Source organism: Cydia amplana, chromosome 2 (assembly GCF_948474715.1).
Source record: "Cydia amplana chromosome 2, ilCydAmpl1.1, whole genome shotgun sequence".
Taxonomy (NCBI): Eukaryota; Metazoa; Arthropoda; class Insecta; order Lepidoptera; family Tortricidae; genus Cydia; species Cydia amplana.
Genome location: NC_086070.1, coordinates 11,674,428 through 11,692,722, shown reverse-complemented (window position 1 = coordinate 11,692,722; position 18,295 = coordinate 11,674,428). Strand labels below are relative to the sequence as shown.

The following is an 18,295-nucleotide window of genomic DNA, read 5'->3' as shown; positions in this document are numbered from 1 at the left end:
GACAAGATCTAGACAAGAGATTTACATTATTAGTCTTTATACAGGTTGGTCCAAACCTCGACGTGCAAATTTTTTTTTTGATTTCTCACATCGTGGGCTATCAGAATATACCCCATGTATGTTAGCCGATTTTTCGTAGTTTTACAGTTATGATTTTTTGAACTTTTAACTTTTGTTAAAAAATTCCCGGGTGAACGAATTAATTTATTAAAAAAAAACTATTGAACTTTTTTTAATGTTTCTCTTTGTAACATAATCCTTTACAAACGGCGCAGTTTACCAAAATAGGTATAAATTATAATATGAATCAATTTTTACCTGTAATTAGCCCCATCACACATATCATGGCTCGAAGGCAGGCAGTTAGCTGTAGCCATGGTGTCGGTAATACCCCGATATGATTCAATGGCGCTTTCAAACCCAAGGGACTGGTGAAATTCGTCTACCGCGTCAAATAAGTCTTTAGAACGCAGAGTCTCGTTACTTTGGACCTTTGGCCTGACTACTTCTGGATATGCAGCTACAAGGGGATAGATGGCTTGCCACTCTTGAGCCCATAAGTTACCTGAAACGTGACATTATTGGGATTCCTGACGAAATTTTGCCTTAATACTTCCAACAGGCGCCTTACATCCACACAATTTACAAAATTAAAACTTTTGACAGTTGTGGACAGATATGAAGCATGGTGGTTAATTTACGACATTAAATAAATATTATCCTTTTTACCCAACTTTCGGTTAGGTTAGTAAACACAAATAATAAAAAAAATACTTAAACATCATTTGTGTGTGTATATCATTAAAAAAATTCAGAAATTACTTATACAAAAACATGATGCATATTATGGTCTTGTCAGTGACCAACGATACCAAATGACAAAACTTGTAAATCATACGGGAACTACAATCCACTTTAATAAAACTTACCTAAAATATGCGCTGGGATAAGATCATCATTGCACTGCAAATCCTCTTTGTAATTTTTTTTAAGCTTTGCCCTGACATAATCGTGCAACAGGTCGTACAAGGGCTTAATGTCATTCCACATTTTGTCAACATTTTCGACAAAATTGTCGTCTTCGAATGCATACCGCCACATGTCCCCAGCGTCAGTAAAGTTTTCCGATTCAGCCACTCGATTCATTCTTACTACATAGTCCTTGAATATGGGTCGGATTTTCTTGCCAGTACTGTCCCTATAACCTTTCCAGTAATACGCCAGTTCTTTGGAATCGTTACTGGTTTTGAATATTGATATGATATCTGAAAAATGCAAAGACTGGTAGATTATGGACTGTCGGACACTGTAGAGCTGCCTATAAGGTAATTAAAAATACTAATAACTTATTTAGATTTACTTAATTATTTTTATGGTGCGGCAGGTTCAGATACTTATTCGTAGCTCTAAATTAAAAGTTCGAAGTACCTATCCTTTGCACTACTCCTTTTACTTGGTTGAACTTGGATGATACCATATCACACTTTACTAAAATAAGGCGCACTTGTAGGACAATTTTCTGCAGAGATAATTGGCTTTCCCTGCTTAGAAGTACGCATTGGGGTCAACTATTATACTGCAACTGACTTTAGTAACATTTTAGCAAGTAAATATCGGATGACTAACCACTCATCGTTCGTAACGAGTCGTCCGAGCATACCGTCGCATTGTATGCACACACGGACACTCGGCTCCATATACGCTGCATTGTATCTATTTCTTCACGTTGCTGAATACAAAATAGTAATTTATTAGTGAAACATAAAAAAACGCAACTTATGCTAAACCACATTAATTCAATTCATACTTTACTCTGTGGCATTTGAACATTCGTCCCCCTTTCTTTGATTATGCGAATCTTTCTACTTATTTTTTGATCGTTTAAATTTGGTATGTCACGTAAATATTTTGTTTTAAGTATATTCCAATATTGCTTTTTTATTTCATCTTCTTCTGCCGCCACTTGAACCTAAAATGAATCAGCAAATACGTAATTAAAAAGCATACCTAGCTATGGAACTACTTCTTTAAGAGTTAATATTTTTTTATTCCTATACCATTTTATTTTTCTTCATTTCGTCATTAATATTAGTGACGTAGTCCCACAAGGCTTCCTGGGAAGTTTTGCACACTTGTAAACTTAGCTTGTCCATTTTTTCCATAAAACTTTCTAAGGTCATATTCTCGCTATTTATTTCATTTAACTGCGCTTTAAAATTGTGTACATGATCATTTTTAACTATCATAGTGTTAGGATCTAGTACTGATGCCATTGCATCGTCTAAAAACTTTTTATCTTTTATTTCTTCAATATCAATTTCTTCGTGACCACTTTCGTCTCCCGCCGATGCATCTGCTGTTTTGTTACCTTTCGGTGTTACAATCTCATCCCCTGACATGTCTGACGTTGGATTACCGTGAATCAGTTCCCGAGCTCCCATTGTCAGTGATACTGCGAAGGCTACCGTGCATGTTAATTGCTGTAACAATTGCGTTTGTCAAGAATAGAGCTAAAAATGAGTTTGAGGGAGGTAAATATATGTTTAGCGTATGTAGCCATATTGGTAATCTAAGCTGAAGTGTACGCATTATGAAGTACTTGCAGTAAGGACAGGATGTTGCATAACACTGTATTTTATCCGGCTGATCTAGACATGAGAGGAAAGGACACCGATAGTGCACGAAACTATAGAACATCTAGTGTCACGTGGACATAATTCAACAATGGCCCCAGTATATTGAAATAATGATCGCATCCTCTCGGCGCGGGGTACCAAGCCGTCGCCGTCGGCATTCTGACCTATTATTGTTGATAAAAATATGAAGATATCCTAAAAATATGAAGAAATCTCAAGACCGGCACTGAGTTTTAATTAATTTAGTTTAATTTAAGAGGCAACGAAAACCAGTATATAATCCACAAATGAACTTGAAAATCACATCGGAGCTTATAGGTTAGGCTTATAAGTATTACTCCTCTAAAATGGTATTCTACTTGAAATAAATAATATTATAGTACAATCTTACACAAATCAGCCTAGTCCCAAATCACAAGTATGAAGTAAGCTCAATTAATCTTGTGTTGTTTATTAATATGTACTATTTAGACGTCGATATATTATATATACATATAATACCTCCATAACTCAGGAACAAATATTTGTGATAATCATATATGTAATTATTAAATACCCATATACCAGGATTCGAATCGAGACGTTCTGCTTCGTAGGCATCCATATAATCAGGTACCTACCATAGGTCTACCTATTAAGTAGGTAGTTAGTAGGTAATTTTGATTGAAAAATAATGATGTACTACGTACCTACCTACAGGGTAGGCACTAACAATTTTTATTATTACACCGTTCATTCGCTAAATTTAATTTAAAACAATACTTAATCGGAAATAAATAGGTTCCTGTTACGTTTATTATAAGTAATAAACTCTTTTTTTATTTTTTAAATGGTTACGATTCATCAACGATCATACGATTTATGTAAATATCGCGTTTAAAACAATTATTCACGAACGTTAATAATGAAAATACCTACAAAAAATTAGATTTTATCAGAAAATGAAATTTCTATTACCTACCTGTCTGTACCTACTGATATACGTCTCGCTCGACTCAAATAAAAAAGCAAAATAATAATAATGCAGATATCAAAATAGTATGTACGAAGGAATTATAGGTATATGCATAATACGCACATAAAACAGCATGGTGCTATAATCCGAAACGTTATCATGAATGCTCAACACAAAACTCACTACATTTTCATTTTCTTTACTTATCTTCACAAACGAAAGCCGGGACACGACAGCACTCGATAGTGCTACGGAATGTTTATGAATCGAACGCCCTGTTTGGTCGTTTTGTGGTGGATTTTTCAAATTGGAACAATCGAACGTTATTGTTTTGAAAACGTTAACGGTGCGCGGCCGGCCGCGGTCGCCGGCGCATTGTTGTGATGAAATGGCTACCTGCACTGCATCAACAAACGGGCGTTCTCGTGCGACCGGACGGGCGCTCTGGAGCTGCTGGCGTCCTCACCTCCTCGACGCAGGCGTGGCTCTCCTAAAACGATTTAGGAAGTGGAACCCGCCGTTGTTTAGAATATTGCACTATCGAAGGCTGCCAAGCTTATTATTTGACGGATTATTATTTTCATTATACAGGGTGGTCCAAACATAGACGTCCAACAATTTTTTTTTTAGATTCCTCACATCGCGGGCTATCAAAATATACTCCCATGTATGTTAGCCGATTTTTCGTAGTTTTCGAGTTATGAATTTTTGAACTTTTAAATTTGTTAAGAAATTCCAGGATGAACCAACAAATTCATTTAAAAAAATCTATGGAACTTTTTTAAATGTTTCTTTTTGTAACTTGTAACACAATCCTTTACAAACGGCGCAGTTGCTAAAAAAAATCAGCATCCTCACTTGGCTGCGAGTTGGAAAAAAAAGACAAAAGTCAAAGTTTTACGTTCCTTTCACTTTCTGAGAACGTCAGTTTCTGAGTCACATTCTGAGTTTGTCACTTTCTGACTACGTCACTTTTTCCCTGAACGTGACCTAACTCGAAAGTGACCTTCTAAGAATATGTGACATGTGACATACTCCGCCTAAACCTAAATTTGTTTAGGTTAGGTTAGAAAGAAAAGACGTTCGACAGAAAGTGACGTTCTCAGAACGTGACCTAACTCGATAGTGATCTTCTAAGAATGTGACATACTCCGCCTAAACCTGAATTTAAGGCACAAGAAGCAATTAAAGCCGTTGAAGTTTTTTGCCTCGCTACCGCAACAACTACTGCAAGGTAGGTAATTATTAGATGCAAAATTAGTTTCTTGTTAATGTAATCCTAATTAATTCTTTTAAATGTGTATTATTAAAATCCATTTTACCAACGAAAAGGTAAACTGAAAATTTGCGCTCAATTATTAATTATCCAAATACAGAGGATGTTGCAGTTTTTTATGTGGTGATAATCGATGTACTTAAGAACTAAACTTAAAGTTAAAAGCCTAAATAAGCAAATTAATCAGTAATTACCCATATTGCTAAATTTGAATCGAAAAAATTTGACGCTCATATCGGTCATCAAGGGAAAATTGTAGGTTATGGAAAATTAAAAGTCAGAAAGTTTTATAAATGTTTATTGAGAAAAAATAGGAGATATTGTCTATTATTATTAGGTTACATAAACTGGCTTTATTTCGATTCTGGGTTTAAAAATGATAATAAGGAAATAGGCATTGTAGTTCAAAAGTTTATGCATTTTGTTTAGGTTGTGGTGTTTGTGTTATGTTTTATGTATGTAACCTTATTCGGTGTGTTTTATTTGCACTGTGATAAATAACTTTGTCCTACTTATATCGTTATAATTTAAATAATTATTTGTTTTTCTATTATTATTAATCGTGCTAGGGTTTACAATTAGAAAGTACGTGATATACGAACAATACATTACTGATTTTTATTCTGCTACTGATTTTCGATCATAGATTTTCGAAGTAAGCGTTAAATAAAAAGTTGTTGTTAAGTAAATTTTGTCTTACCTAATAAATTTCAACATGAAGTACCAAAATACAACTTCTAATATTTTAATTTTTTATTAGTACTAACTTTAACTTTTACTTATATTTGTAGCAAACTATTTAATCTTTCTTTAAGAAAGAGGCTAATATTTGTGCACCGGCTTGGTCTATATCTTTATATCCGTAGGGCTCCAAAGCCTTTTTCGTCCTTTCGAACCATTTTGTCACATTGTCGTGGGCACTGAAGTCGTAGCCGAATGCCTAAAACAAACAAGTAAATTATAAAGATATAAAGTGAAAATCCGTAAAATGGTTTAGACTGAAAATCGCGCAAAAGAAGCAGACATACATATACCCACAGGCACATTAATAATATTCCTAGAAGTGTAATTTTTTTGATGAATTATAAAACTGTTGACTGTTCAGCTCGACCAAACCAACTATAAAAGTAGGGCAACTGCACAATGATTCATGAAGATTTATGGCTATGTATTTAGCTTTAAGTGCCATCTAGCTATTGAAAACTACTAATCTAACTAGAAACTGAGCATGTAATGAATCATTACTAATGACAGACAATGATATAATCATCAGTCATGAGACATGATATATTATGTCCTCGCTACATTACATAACGCGAGGCCAGTGTACATAATAAAATTTTGCCCAGTAGGATAATTTGTGTACTTATTTGGACCAAAGGGAGATTTAGGGCGCTAGTCTTTTAATTAATTTATTATAAACATATAAAGCAAAAAATATGGTTTACAACTTTTCTGGTGTGGCAGTATCGTAAATTAGGTTCGTACCGGCAAACCCAAAGTAGAGTACCTAAATATTAATAAGGTCCAATAATAAAAGAATTCATTTTAATCTGATAGGTTTTGGAGGTTTCACAGTAAAATGTAAATTAGTTTTATTTCCAGCTAGTATACGAGCTACTCACATCAAGATTACTCAAAGTGACCACAATAGTGATGTCGGCGATAGTCATATTGTCGCCGGCCACGAAGGCCCGTCCTTCTAGCATGGAGTTCAGCCACCCCAGGGCTTCGTCTAGTTTGGCCGCACTTTCTTCATTATACTCATCACCATGAAATAGCACTGGAGCCTAGATAAGAAAATAAATATAAGTAATACGAATTTTGTACCCCATCCAAAAGCGTTGATAATGACTTTATGAACACAAATCGACAGGATTAAATTAACTAATTACTTACATATAGATTAAAGTATCGCAGAAAGAGTGTTCCCAGGTCAAAGTTCAGCCGACTGTCGACAAGCGCTCGGAGTCGAGGGTTTTTCGGATACAGTGAGTCGTCACGCCCATATGCGTTCACCAAGTATGCCATTATTGCTCGACTGCAACGAGTAAAATACTTTAAGTGTAAGTGGCCTGAGTGGACGCTCGAAGCGGAGCGTTCGGCGCGGCGTGCAGCGTGGCGTCGAGCTCCCAAGGGATTTGAGCAGCGTGCACTAAGTGCAGCGTGCCGGTTTCAGTTTGTGTGAATTTTAATACCTAGGTGCAATTTTATTAGTGTATGCAATACAAACGGACCCAGTACTATGGTCCATATAGGTTCGATGAATAGTATAAAAATATTTTCCATAATGTCATCCAGGGAGGAAAAAAAGCGGTCACTTGACTTCGTCCCCTTTGCTCTTAAAGGTCATCCCCCACTGATGATGATTGTAGCTTCGAGGGAAGCGTTGCTATATGCGTCTACTACTGTGTGTGTGTGTGTTCACTATTATTCGTCTTAAGAAAGGGTGGAATGTCCACCCCTTCTTAAGACGAATTATAGGGCGAAAACGACTTTCACTGCAATTGACTTTTTTCAAGATAATCTGCGATAAGATTGTAAGAAATTATGCCGTCAAAAATTAGATCTAACACAAATAAATTATTAACTAATTCTTACTTACCTTTCCCATAGAATGAATCCATTGTCATCCATCGTTGGTATCGTGTGCTGCGGATTCATCTGTATGCAAAATATTTAGTTAATTTAATTCGTTTAATAATAATAAAAGACCGGGATTATAGGCCCGTGAAATCGAAGGAGATACAAATAATAAATGGTTAAAAATATTTTATTAATTTATTATGTTTAAAGTCAAGTGACACTTATGTTGTTACTCAATGATGTTGGTGAGTACCGACCAACCAAACCCAGATGTTCTGACTATACCTATAAACATTATTACGGCTCTGCCACATTGAGCGACTTGCGACGGCAGCAGCGATAACCATAGGTTGGAGCGAGACACAGTGATCGGACCTTTCGTTCCCACCTATGGTTGTCGCTGCCGCCGTCGCAAGTCGCTCAATGTCGTGGCCGAGCCGTGGTGCTAAATCGTACAAATATGCTACACAAAGACGGAATATAAAGATTTGCCTGTGTAATAAAATTCCAATACCGTTGCTTGTTCTAAGTCAGTACCTTTAAAAACTCAGGAGTCTTATGCTGTCCCTCCATGATGTTGGTGAGCACCAGATCGAGCTCCAGCCCCATGACCCTCGCCAGCATCATCACCGCCCGACACGGCGGAGACGGCGGTAAGTAGTACAGCTTTATAGCCTGGGCTGGCATTCTGGCTCGCGCTGCTGCCGTGCTACAAAATTAAATAATAAATAAATATTATTATAGGCCATTTTTACACAAGTTGACTAAGCCCCACAGTAAGCGCAAGAAGGTTTGTGTTGTAGGTACTCAGACAACGGTAGATATAATATACAAAAACATAAATACATAGAAAACAACCATGACTCAGGAACAAATATCTGTGCATCACACAAATAAATGCCCTTACTGGGATTCGAACCCAGGACCGCGGCTTCACAGGCAGCAGGGTAAGTACTGACAAATATTTTATAGAATTATTTAAGCTAAGTATGAATTTCCAGCCACCATGGGGATGGTAGTATGTGTGTTTACAGACATCGAGTTAAAGTTGGTTTACGTAGTAGGCAATCGGGTTATTTTAATACCTAATCGCTAAAAGCGTTTTTATGAATACAATTTAACTGACTAGGAACATATACAAAAGGTGATAGCATTGTTGGAAATTCAATTTCAGTTCGACATTAAAGATGCCAGATAGAGTAACGATGCAGAGTTTTAGGTGAGTTGTTGCTACGATATTAAATAGTATGTATAGTCACACACCACCATACCACGTGCACAAGATCATCATACCATTATTTTAACGCCTACTAAACTCTTCGTGGCAATATTTCTAAATGTAGGTATAAAATCAGTGCCGGATTATCCAATAAGCAATACAAGCACGTGCTTAGGGCACCACGTCTAGGGGGGCACCAAAAACGGTAGGCAAAAAAACGCACAGGCTGCATTAGCATTGCAGTCTTAGTGGAGTATGTACCTACTATATGAAACTTTTTGTACGTGTAGAAGTACCCATCTAATAACGAAGGGTCGTAGGAGTAAAAGAGTGAGAGCACGTAAGAACGTCTTCATCGTAGGCATTTGATTTGACCATACATGGAAGCCCTCAAGCTCATGGCCAAAAATTCTTGCCCTCGGGCTTGCGGCCAGCCGATTTTTTCAACATAGATTATATAGCGAATTTTGCTCTATTGCACGCCAGATTTGTCGGCCAGGCCAAGTTGCTGCATAGCCGCGATCCTACGACCTAATTGTCAAAGTGTTATAAGGGGCCCCGCCGAAGCGAAAGAGCAAGCACTACATGATTACATAGATTATAGATTCGTTTTCAAGCCACTCTTTTGCAGTTCAGCGTTATGTCTTATGCGAGGCTTTCCACCTCACGCCAAAGTCGATTTTCTGCCTCAATTACACTTGCTTGCAAGCTTTCCTCTCTAGCAGCTGGGCTTTCTGCCTAGCTCACACTTCGCCATTGGTTGTAAGTATGATAATGTACCGCGGTCGGACGCTCGGGACGTCCAGCCTTATGCAGAGCTAGGCCTTCGGCCTCGTCCAGTAAAAATGCACAATTGTCTATCAAATTGCGTTTTTTCTATCGAAAAAATTTCGCGCTGGCTACACTCGCGTTTTCAATATCATTTTAAAAGTTAATTACTAGCGACCCGCCCCTTAGGCCCGGATTCGCACGAGTTAACAAATATACATAAACCTTCCTCTTGTCTCCCTCCATCAAAATCCGTTGCGTAGTTTTAAAGATCTAAGCATACATAGGGACAGACAGACAGCGGGAAGCTATATTTTGTTTTATACTAATATGTAGTGCAGCCAACTTTGGGAGGGGTGACATTCGGATGGCGACTGCAGCAGCATTCCTGTTGCAAAGTTACTGCTGCAGCACTGTCAATTTCCGTGATAAAATGATGTGACGGATTGAAAATGACCATCACTCAATTTACCAAGAAAATTCAATGTAATCTTGATGACCCTAGAGAGAGGGGGCACCATGATCTAAAAATGCTTAGGGCACCAAAATACCTTAATCCGGCACTGTATAAAATACGCCAGATACGATTACGATGCAACTGATACAGTACCTAGCAAGATAAAATCTCGCGTGTACTTTACAATATGTATTAGAGTATTTATCTGCAATTAATACAAGTATCATATACAAGTATCTTAACTATAGTTTTTTTTTATATATTTATAAATTAGTTAAATTCCGTGTATGCAGTCTTATATTTCGTGTGTACTGTGTACTTGTGATTGTGCTTGTTATGCCTGAAATTCCAAAATGAATTATGGACTTATCCGATTAAATGGAAAATTCAAATGGGTTATTTTTTTAAATACTTAAACATGAATAGAGTTTACTTTAAGAAGCTCCATCGTATTGTTAAAGGGATCATCAGACACAAAGACACACAGGGATCTCCATAAGTAAACGTAGAAGGGTTAATCAACTTTTTCCTGTCACACGTTGCTATATGGTTACGGTCTCCTGAGTCACTCTTAAAGATTTTTCGTATTTAAATGAACCAAACTTGCATGTTATGGTAGTTATAAGACCTTTCCATAACGGGACATCTACTGAGCATGTTAGTAGAACAGGGTACAGCAGTTCTTCTAACAATCTATGCTACTATTGTCTCCTCGCTGATGGGACATAATAACAACAAGAAATAGTTGATTGACCCAAAAACACTAAATTACCACGTTAGTTTATTAAACAAATTAACGCTATTAAATATTGTTAATTTGAAGATTATTATTAAAATTACACAACAAACCAAAGTTTTTATGTTAAAAACATGTTAAGTACAAGTAATTAAATTCATCCATGTTTCCGCTCCCATCTGTATTTCAACCAGATAACTCACCTATTGACGTAAATTACAAGGAAAATTGTAAAAAATGTGAAACTCCTCATTTTGATCTTGCGGTGTCCTTCGGCGTCGTTTCAACTATCCGAAGAATAAATCTAATGAACACACAAAAGCGAGTGAGCTCCACTAAATAAGAACTACCTCCATCAGTCCCAAAGCCCCAGCTTAGAGAGAAAGTATTATCAATATTTTTTTTTAATGTGCTAAAATCTCGGTATTTTTGCTTTTCCATTCTATCAATAGTGACCCGCCTCGGCTTCGCACGGGTATATCTACTATATCTTAACAAATTATACCGAAACCTTCCTCAAGAATCACTCTATTGATAGGTGAAAACCGCATGAATATCCGTTCAGGAGTTTCTAAGTTTATCGCGAATATACATGATAAAAGATGTAATACATAATAGAAGATGTTTTATAAGATGTATAGATTCCTATCAGTAAGTACAGTAAGGTCAGCAAGTACACAAAATTATCCATCTGTCGGTGCCGTCGTATTTAGACAGGCGCTTAAATAAAAATCTGTCAGATATTATTGTTACAATCTTTACACTCGTCCAATCTTAAAAAGTTCAGATTATGTTAAGGTATTTAGGTTCCAATGTAATAATGTTGGCAAATGGCAAAGTTTTGATTATTTATTTATTCAAAATTGCCCTTTACTTACACTATAAGTAGGTAATGTGTATAAAATTATAAAATTAACTTAACCTATGGCATCCCGCGTACCTGATATTTCCGTACTAATCAATTTCAATGAAATTTAAGTCATTTTTATATGGAACATACGGATGCCTACATTTGTTTTGTGTCGTTCAATTTTAAAACAAAACAAATGAAATCCTATGATCTTAAACTTTTGATCAAAATTAAATTCAATTTTTTCTTGCACGTGAGAGTAATTTAATCCCTTTTATCCATTAGCACTTACTTGGTATAGTCTATGTTTTGTAATTTTTTTTTATATTGACTTGAATTTTGGCATAATCAATGAGTTTTTTTTAAATCTGTTATAAATATTTCTGCCCGCGCTTGATGCACACTCAATAATAAATTAAAATGGCAAAATATGATTTAAATATAATTCACAAGCAAACTGAAAAATAGTTAAAGGTTAAATTAAAAATTACGTGAAAAATATAACGAGTGTTCTTGGAATTCATTTGGCTGTAATTTAAATAAAAGTTATGTGCAGGTACAACTCACTTTGCTGATTGTGTTTTTGCCGCAACGGTTTTGTCCATACACTGCCCCAGTTTAACTAATTTCACGATAAACTTTCTATTCAAAATATTTCTTAAGAACTGCAAGCACTAAAAGCACCAATCACACACAAAGTATTTCAATTAACTTTGTGTAGAATGTATACAATATTTTGTTAATTCAATGGTCTTTCAGCGACCATGTCTCAGTCGAGTGGTAAACTGACGTTACAAGTATGCTGTTATATATGGTAACTTAAAAAAATGGCGTTGCAACGCTGACCACAGGATTAATGAATAGCAACTGATATATGCCACAATCACCTGAAATGATAGGCACAGCTAGTACTTTAGTAGTATTCAGAAATAAAAATGTAATATCTTTATAATAACTATTCAAAATGAATATTCACGTACTTCACGCTCACACACATGAGGTTGGAAAGAGTGCGTATAGTCAATACGTTTTCGATGTCAATTTGAGATGTCAAATGCTCATTCGAGAATAAGGCCGATTGTTTGTTATGGTTATGTGCACCATAGAAACGATGGGCGGGAAAGTTGCCTCGTCATTATGACTGAACACCTAACCTGACCGTGGAAAGATTCAATCATGCACGACTTATCTATGAAAAACTTAAGGATGAAAATAGGTGATACTTTGTTAAACACAATACATAACATACAAATATAAACGTGGTAAATATTTACAGAATTAAATGTACCATCATCTCTCTTGAATTCTTCTTACCATTAATGACTAGCACTACACAAGACTTTTTATTACATGTGATTTTATAATTGTATTATAAAGAAATTAAATTCCTAATAGTTAACTTATCTAGTGTTTTCGACACCTATTGATTTGTAGCATTACGTACGAAGCAGAATCCAACAAAACATGGTTATGTAATTAAGTGCATAAATAGGTATATACTTATACAAAGATGACAAACGGTTTTTCAGTAAAAATGTATTTTAGCAGGTAGGTAATCAAATAGCTTGTTCCTCCCCGTCGAATTACTCTTGGCAGAGCAGTCGTGGTCACATTGAAAGACGAACAATTCTACGCCTTCTTCTTCTTTATTTGCCATGCCCTAACGGACGTCGGCGACCACCTTTGCCATCTCTCTCCTGCTCTTAGCCATTCTTGCCAGTATGGCTGCGTTATCCACGTTCGTCCATTTTTTAATGTTGTAAAGCCAGGTGACCCTCCTTCTTCCCCTTCCCCTTTTACTTAATTCTAGGCCAGTTCTCCTCAAATAGCTACTTATTACTATTTTGTTTCAAGCCACTTAGGATATCCATCAACCCCACCATTAAGATTGTCCTTATTTTGTGGCCTTGGGTATAATTTTTTCGATTTCACTTTTTACTGATTGTAGACTAAAATGTATTTTTTGCGCTCTAATACAAATATTTACTTATTATCATTTGTACACATTTACTGGATGATCTCTGTGTTATGTACTTGTTTTGTGCAATAAAGTGTTGGCTACTACTACTGAACAGAAAAACAAGGAATTTATTTCTGCAAAAAATGGCCTATAAAATAAAAATAAAAATAAAAATAGTTCAAAGTTTGTAGGATTCTTACATGTATTATATAAGAATATCGAATTAGAATGAAATAATTACAAAATGGGTATAAGTAGTTTAATGTTTAACGAAACCGTATACTTTTGGCTACAGAACCGTAATAAAAAAGGTTCACATTGCTAGACACTGCATCATAGCATGCAGCTCGGTGACGTCAGGCGTCGCATTCTTGGTGAATCGCCGAGATAACCTTTAGCAAGACTTATCTTTTACCGAGAAAGTCATGAGCTGTTTGTCATTTTTTTATGCTATAACATTATCCAAAACAAAAATGAATAAACAGTTTACTTTAATTTACCATCGAGATAATTCTACACTCCACAGGTATCGACAAAATAATCAGATTAGTTGAGCAATAATAATTACCATTGCATACTTATGTTGCTGTGACTATGAGACTCATAGGATCTCAAGTTTGCCATAGGGATATACATGTACTATAGGGGAATATAATGGTACGATTTAAGAATATATTTTTCTCTACTACTACTATTATTCTCAGAAGTTATTTAAATTTAAGTTCAAATTGTTATTTTAGTTGATTACTGAATAAATAAAGCTCTATAAACATAGACATCAACTGAATGTTCTTTTCTTATTTATATTTCCAGATAATTAGCATTTTCTCTTAGCATTAGGGAGTACGAATAAGGCAAGTTTCCCCTACTCGTAGGTAAAGGTACATAGTTGTTCAATTATTCAGAAAAACTTACTCGTAATAATTGTACATAACAAACAGAAATAGTATATAAAAAAGACAATATTTATCACTTCTGATTTATTTTAAAACTTACATTTTAAACGGAAAATACCTATCCGTATAACATTTTTATGGCACTTAATTCACTTATCATCTAAAACTTCAACTGTGGACGCACTACTGGCGTTATCGATTTCTTTTACTCTATCTAACTCGCTGGCCATTTCGTTTTCATTCCGGGCTTCAGTCGGTTGGTTAGAATCCGTTCCGTCTGTCAAATCTGTCTTGATAGAGTGAATCCTTTCCCGCGGTACATTATTTGTATCACTTTGATTGATTTTCACTTTTTTGCTCTTCGAGTTGCCCATTTTGCGTCTGGAGTTGCGAAGCGCGCAGTTGGCTATGGATCAGCGTTTATACTGGGATGAAGATAACAGTCGAGAACCAGCCAATCTTGACAATTAAAAACAATGCAATGCCCGATAATAATTTGATGATAAGACCGCCCCCTAACTCACTAAGAGAAAGCAAGTATGCAACTGACATAAAATTATTTGCGTAAACATATATGTTGAGTTGAGGCTTGAAAGATAAGATGGCAATGACATACCCGTATGTTTTATGTGCCGGGTATCTGTAGGTCGTTTAAGTACAAATCCGTTGATTTCCTATTCGTTACACAAACGAGCATTTTTTATGTATGTTGTATGTACATTCAAAAGATGTTATTTATTGGAGCAAATCGACTCATTTTTAAACAGTTGTGTAAATAATGACGAACATTCGTAAAACTAGAGCTGAGCTGAGTTGTTTATGAGTGAAGTCACCAGTGGAAGCAATATAACAATGTCACCATACAATCTTGTGATAAGACTAGTCGCCTTTCTTAGTCACAAAGTAGACAGTGACGCATCATTCACCGTTCCACTATTAAACTAAGTATGCAACGCAAAATGACGGTCAAAATGAAAGATAAAAAGTAAACTTTAATTTTTAGCAATAAATGTTAAATGTATATCTTTACAAGCGTATAAAAACTACAACCATGAAGCTCCTATGTATTTTGGTTTAGATAATTTAGAGTTGAGGTTTGATATTATGCTAATTATTTGTTCCAACAGGCTTCGTATTTGTATGGTTAATCACTTTTCATGCATTGTGTGGTCCAGCGTAGGTCTACCCTGACCTTTAGTCAGCTGCAGAAAAATCTGACGCTTTAACAAACAATCTTCCATGCATAGATTTCTCTGCAGTTCAGCAACTGTCCCACCAAAACAATTAGGTATTTACTTTATCGGCGTTTGATAAATGTACTTAGTTGAAGATTTTGCTATCTCACATAATTTGCATTTATTGCGGTATGAATTACGGATACCTCGTTAACAACTAACACGTAATTAACGTAGTTAATAAATTGAATTTCATACTAATATGTCATTTATTAATAATGTTCAATTTGCACTAATTAAGATTATAAAAATGCTTTCTAAAATACTAGGGTCGCAAAAGGAAAGCTATTAGTAAATGGCGTATTTAGTCATTACTATGATTTTATGGTATATTTATAGGAGTACTTTCACGATTGCCCATCATATCCGAGACCTTCGTCGAACATATCGTATCACCATCTAAAACCAACATAAATGTGAGATTATCTGATTTGTTACGCACGCAATGTAAATGCTTACCTATACAATTTTTTGTTTCCATTATTTCAAATCTACCTGCTAGGTTGACAATGTGTTTGATCTAATGATCCGTAGCATTTGTTTGTTACAGGATATCTTATTTATACTGGCTTTCCAGAGCCAAACCGCGCAATAACTATGCGCTAAAATAGAAGTCGGTTTTAGTAGGTAAGGTGTATTCGGGAATTTCCGATTGAACGAATAGTGGCGGATAATTCCGAAAGCTGACTCTTACTACAACGGAATATGAGTGATTTTACAATGATTTTCGGGATTACCCGATTTCCGGAATTACCCGAATAAACCTTACCTGACTATTATTTCACTGAAAATAAAAATAACTTTTTTTCCAGATGTCTGTAAAATTATTTGCATTTGCTCTTCTCGCCTTCATAGTAACTGCCTACGGCGCAAAACTAAGCGATATTTATAACACAGTAAGTAACACTTTGCAAATTTAATAAGAGGTTAATTACGACAGTTATTTGTAATTGTGGATATAAGTAACTAATGCCGTTTTTTTTACTTTTCAGGAGATGGTACCCGTAGAAAGAGAAGGACGAATTTTAGTAGTGCCGTAAGTTATCAAATAAAACAATTGTTAGATTACAGTTGAATATTTAATGATCATGACCATGTTTAATTTGTATCTGTATTTCTTTTTTAGGACTTTGGGAGACGCGATTTTTACGGGGTTAAAAGTTACTTGGTTCCTCATTTCAACGGCCTGGTCCCTCATTGGCTACAAACTGGTAAGCAAAGCAATATGTATTTATTTTTAATAGTTTCCTACTTCCTATCCAGTTCCTAAATCTCAGGGTGCTCAAATCCAACTGTTATCCAACGGTATAAAGTATAAAGATGATGATACCAACAAAGAAACGAATGTACCTAATCTATCCATAATGAAATTTTATTTAACTATTAAACCGAAAAGAGTGAGGCTTATTAAATGTTATTTTGTTGTAGTTATATTAATTAATTGTATTTTCCAGGCGGCCATTACCCTACTAGCCAACGTGGCCATCTGGATCGCGCACAACTGCCTGCACGCGATCATCGGTGCGGCGGTGACGCTGGCCTTCTGCAAGCTCAGCGGCAAGTGCAGCCTGGACTACGCGGAGTACGAGCCGGAGCTCGCTGAGGCTGCTAAGCACCTCGCCGACGGCACTGCCAAATTCACCAGTTAAATTGTAGACTTAAGTTTAGAGTATATTTCCAGTTGCCATATTTATTACACTTGAAATAAATTAATTTTAAAGAAACATTATATAATTTTTTATTCATCTCATAATATGAAATTATTAGGTAACTATTAAGTTTTCATAGTTTTTATTGCATATTTCTATTTAGCATTTTCAACTTCTTAAAAGTGATCTGAAAGATATCGATCTTTAGCGATAAGACCGCTATACTTTTAATCTTATTTTTTCATGTTTTGTTCTATATTGTGTCGATATTTGTAAATGTATATCAGAAGTCAATAAATGTGAAATCACTGTGACAATTCCGGCCTCCGATACCTATGAGAGCGAGTACCCAACATTACATTAGCAGCATGAAGATCTTTCTAGCTTTCTGTGTAACTAACCGTATAATATTACAGGGATAAGTTCGCCTTTGTACCTTTATTTCTGTAAACATTATGTAAACCTGTGTTGTGTACAATAAAGTGATTACTACTACTACTACTACTAATATTTTAGCGACAATTTGTTATAATATGCGGTTCATTATTTATTAAAATAATCTTTTCCGGAATCATCGACATAAGTAACTATCAGAACAACGTGTACATACACATATACATATGTAGGTATTTACACGTGAAACTAACTACCGCTCATTTTAAAATAATCGTAAACTACCAGTAATTTAGAGTTGCGTACTTACTTATTTACGTCGCTTAATGGCCTATAATATTTTGCTTGTCATATAGGGTCTAATCTTCAGTACATACATTCAGAAACTGTCATTTTCATTCGGAAGTAGGTCATTATAACCACAAGGTGGGTCCTGATCAGCTCAACACAGTAGAGGTAGAATCTAACCCGAAGGCCATGGAACGCACGCTCTCCGAGCGCGCATGCTCAACGCTGACGATCACTGCATGTGGCATACTTTTTGTATAGCGATCGTCTGGTCGGTTGCTGTTTGCATTTTTGCATGTCATGGCGCGAGCGTGCATGCTCGGAGCGTGCATTTTCTGGCCGACGCGTGAGGAACTCAGCGACGAACAATAGTTACTCGTAAATACGAGTA

General features: G+C 35.8%; 3 protein-coding genes across 7 annotated transcripts in view; 1 reads left to right on the top strand and 2 right to left on the bottom strand.

The window, feature by feature from the left end:
• The window catches only part of LOC134657985 (angiotensin-converting enzyme-like), a 143,384-nt gene extending 139,286 nt beyond the window's left edge, over positions 1 to 4,098 (bottom strand). For 2 of the 4 annotated variants that reach the window (XR_010097670.1, XM_063513587.1), the window contains exons 1-6: positions 3,715 to 3,981; positions 2,058 to 2,480; positions 1,808 to 1,969; positions 1,627 to 1,729; positions 930 to 1,265; positions 319 to 565 (exon numbers count right to left, since the gene is read on the bottom strand). Coding sequence is in view for 3 of the 4 variants with exons in the window: in XM_063513587.1 (XP_063369657.1) it covers positions 319 to 565; positions 930 to 1,265; positions 1,627 to 1,729; positions 1,808 to 1,969; positions 2,058 to 2,480; positions 3,715 to 3,726 (1,283 nt within the window). In the remaining variant the exon portion in view is untranslated. The other 2 variants (XM_063513602.1, XM_063513595.1) reach the window with 2 other exon arrangements.
• Positions 4,099 to 5,665: 1,567 nt separating this feature from the next.
• Positions 5,666 to 12,293, bottom strand: LOC134658556 (glutathione S-transferase D7-like). Of its 2 annotated transcripts, XM_063514240.1 has the most exons (7): positions 12,051 to 12,292; positions 10,837 to 10,937; positions 7,991 to 8,162; positions 7,473 to 7,531; positions 6,767 to 6,908; positions 6,493 to 6,657; positions 5,666 to 5,807 (listed from the first exon to the last, which is right to left on the bottom strand). In XM_063514240.1, exons 2-7 carry the CDS (start codon positions 10,884 to 10,886, stop codon positions 5,667 to 5,669), a joined length of 729 nt encoding a protein of 242 aa, XP_063370310.1. In that variant the 5' UTR covers positions 10,887 to 10,937; positions 12,051 to 12,292; the 3' UTR covers position 5,666. The 2 variants fall into 2 exon arrangements, with proteins under 2 accessions (XP_063370310.1, XP_063370311.1); XM_063514241.1 differs by lacking the exon at positions 10,837 to 10,937 and having other exon boundaries at positions 12,051 to 12,293.
• Positions 12,294 to 15,863: 3,570 nt separating this feature from the next.
• LOC134658638 (uncharacterized) lies at positions 15,864 to 17,299 on the top strand. Its single transcript, XM_063514292.1, has 5 exons — positions 15,864 to 15,990; positions 16,387 to 16,470; positions 16,567 to 16,610; positions 16,701 to 16,785; positions 17,029 to 17,299. Exons 2-5 carry the CDS (start codon positions 16,387 to 16,389, stop codon positions 17,221 to 17,223), a joined length of 408 nt encoding a protein of 135 aa, XP_063370362.1. The 5' UTR covers positions 15,864 to 15,990; the 3' UTR covers positions 17,224 to 17,299.
• Positions 17,300 to 18,295: the final 996 nt, after the last annotated feature.

What these genes read in the sequence shown, in the direction of transcription:
- LOC134658556 (XM_063514240.1), bottom strand. Translation starts at nt 10,886, where the DNA reads ATGAGGAGTTTCACATTTTTTACAATTTTCCTTGTAATTTACGTCAAT. An exon ending in AGACTCCTGAGTTTTTAAAG is followed by an intron (nt 7,532 to 7,990) that starts GTACTGACTTAG and finishes TTTTGCATACAG; the next exon opens with ATGAATCCGCAGCACACGAT. An exon ending in TCACTTTGAGTAATCTTGAT is followed by an intron (nt 5,808 to 6,492) that starts GTGAGTAGCTCG and finishes TGTTTGTTTTAG; the next exon opens with GCATTCGGCTACGACTTCAG.
- LOC134658638 (XM_063514292.1), top strand. Translation starts at nt 16,387, where the DNA reads ATGTCTGTAAAATTATTTGCATTTGCTCTTCTCGCCTTCATAGTAACT. An exon ending in GGACGAATTTTAGTAGTGCC is followed by an intron (nt 16,611 to 16,700) that starts GTAAGTTATCAA and finishes TTTCTTTTTTAG; the next exon opens with GACTTTGGGAGACGCGATTT. An exon ending in CCCTCATTGGCTACAAACTG is followed by an intron (nt 16,786 to 17,028) that starts GTAAGCAAAGCA and finishes TGTATTTTCCAG; the next exon opens with GCGGCCATTACCCTACTAGC.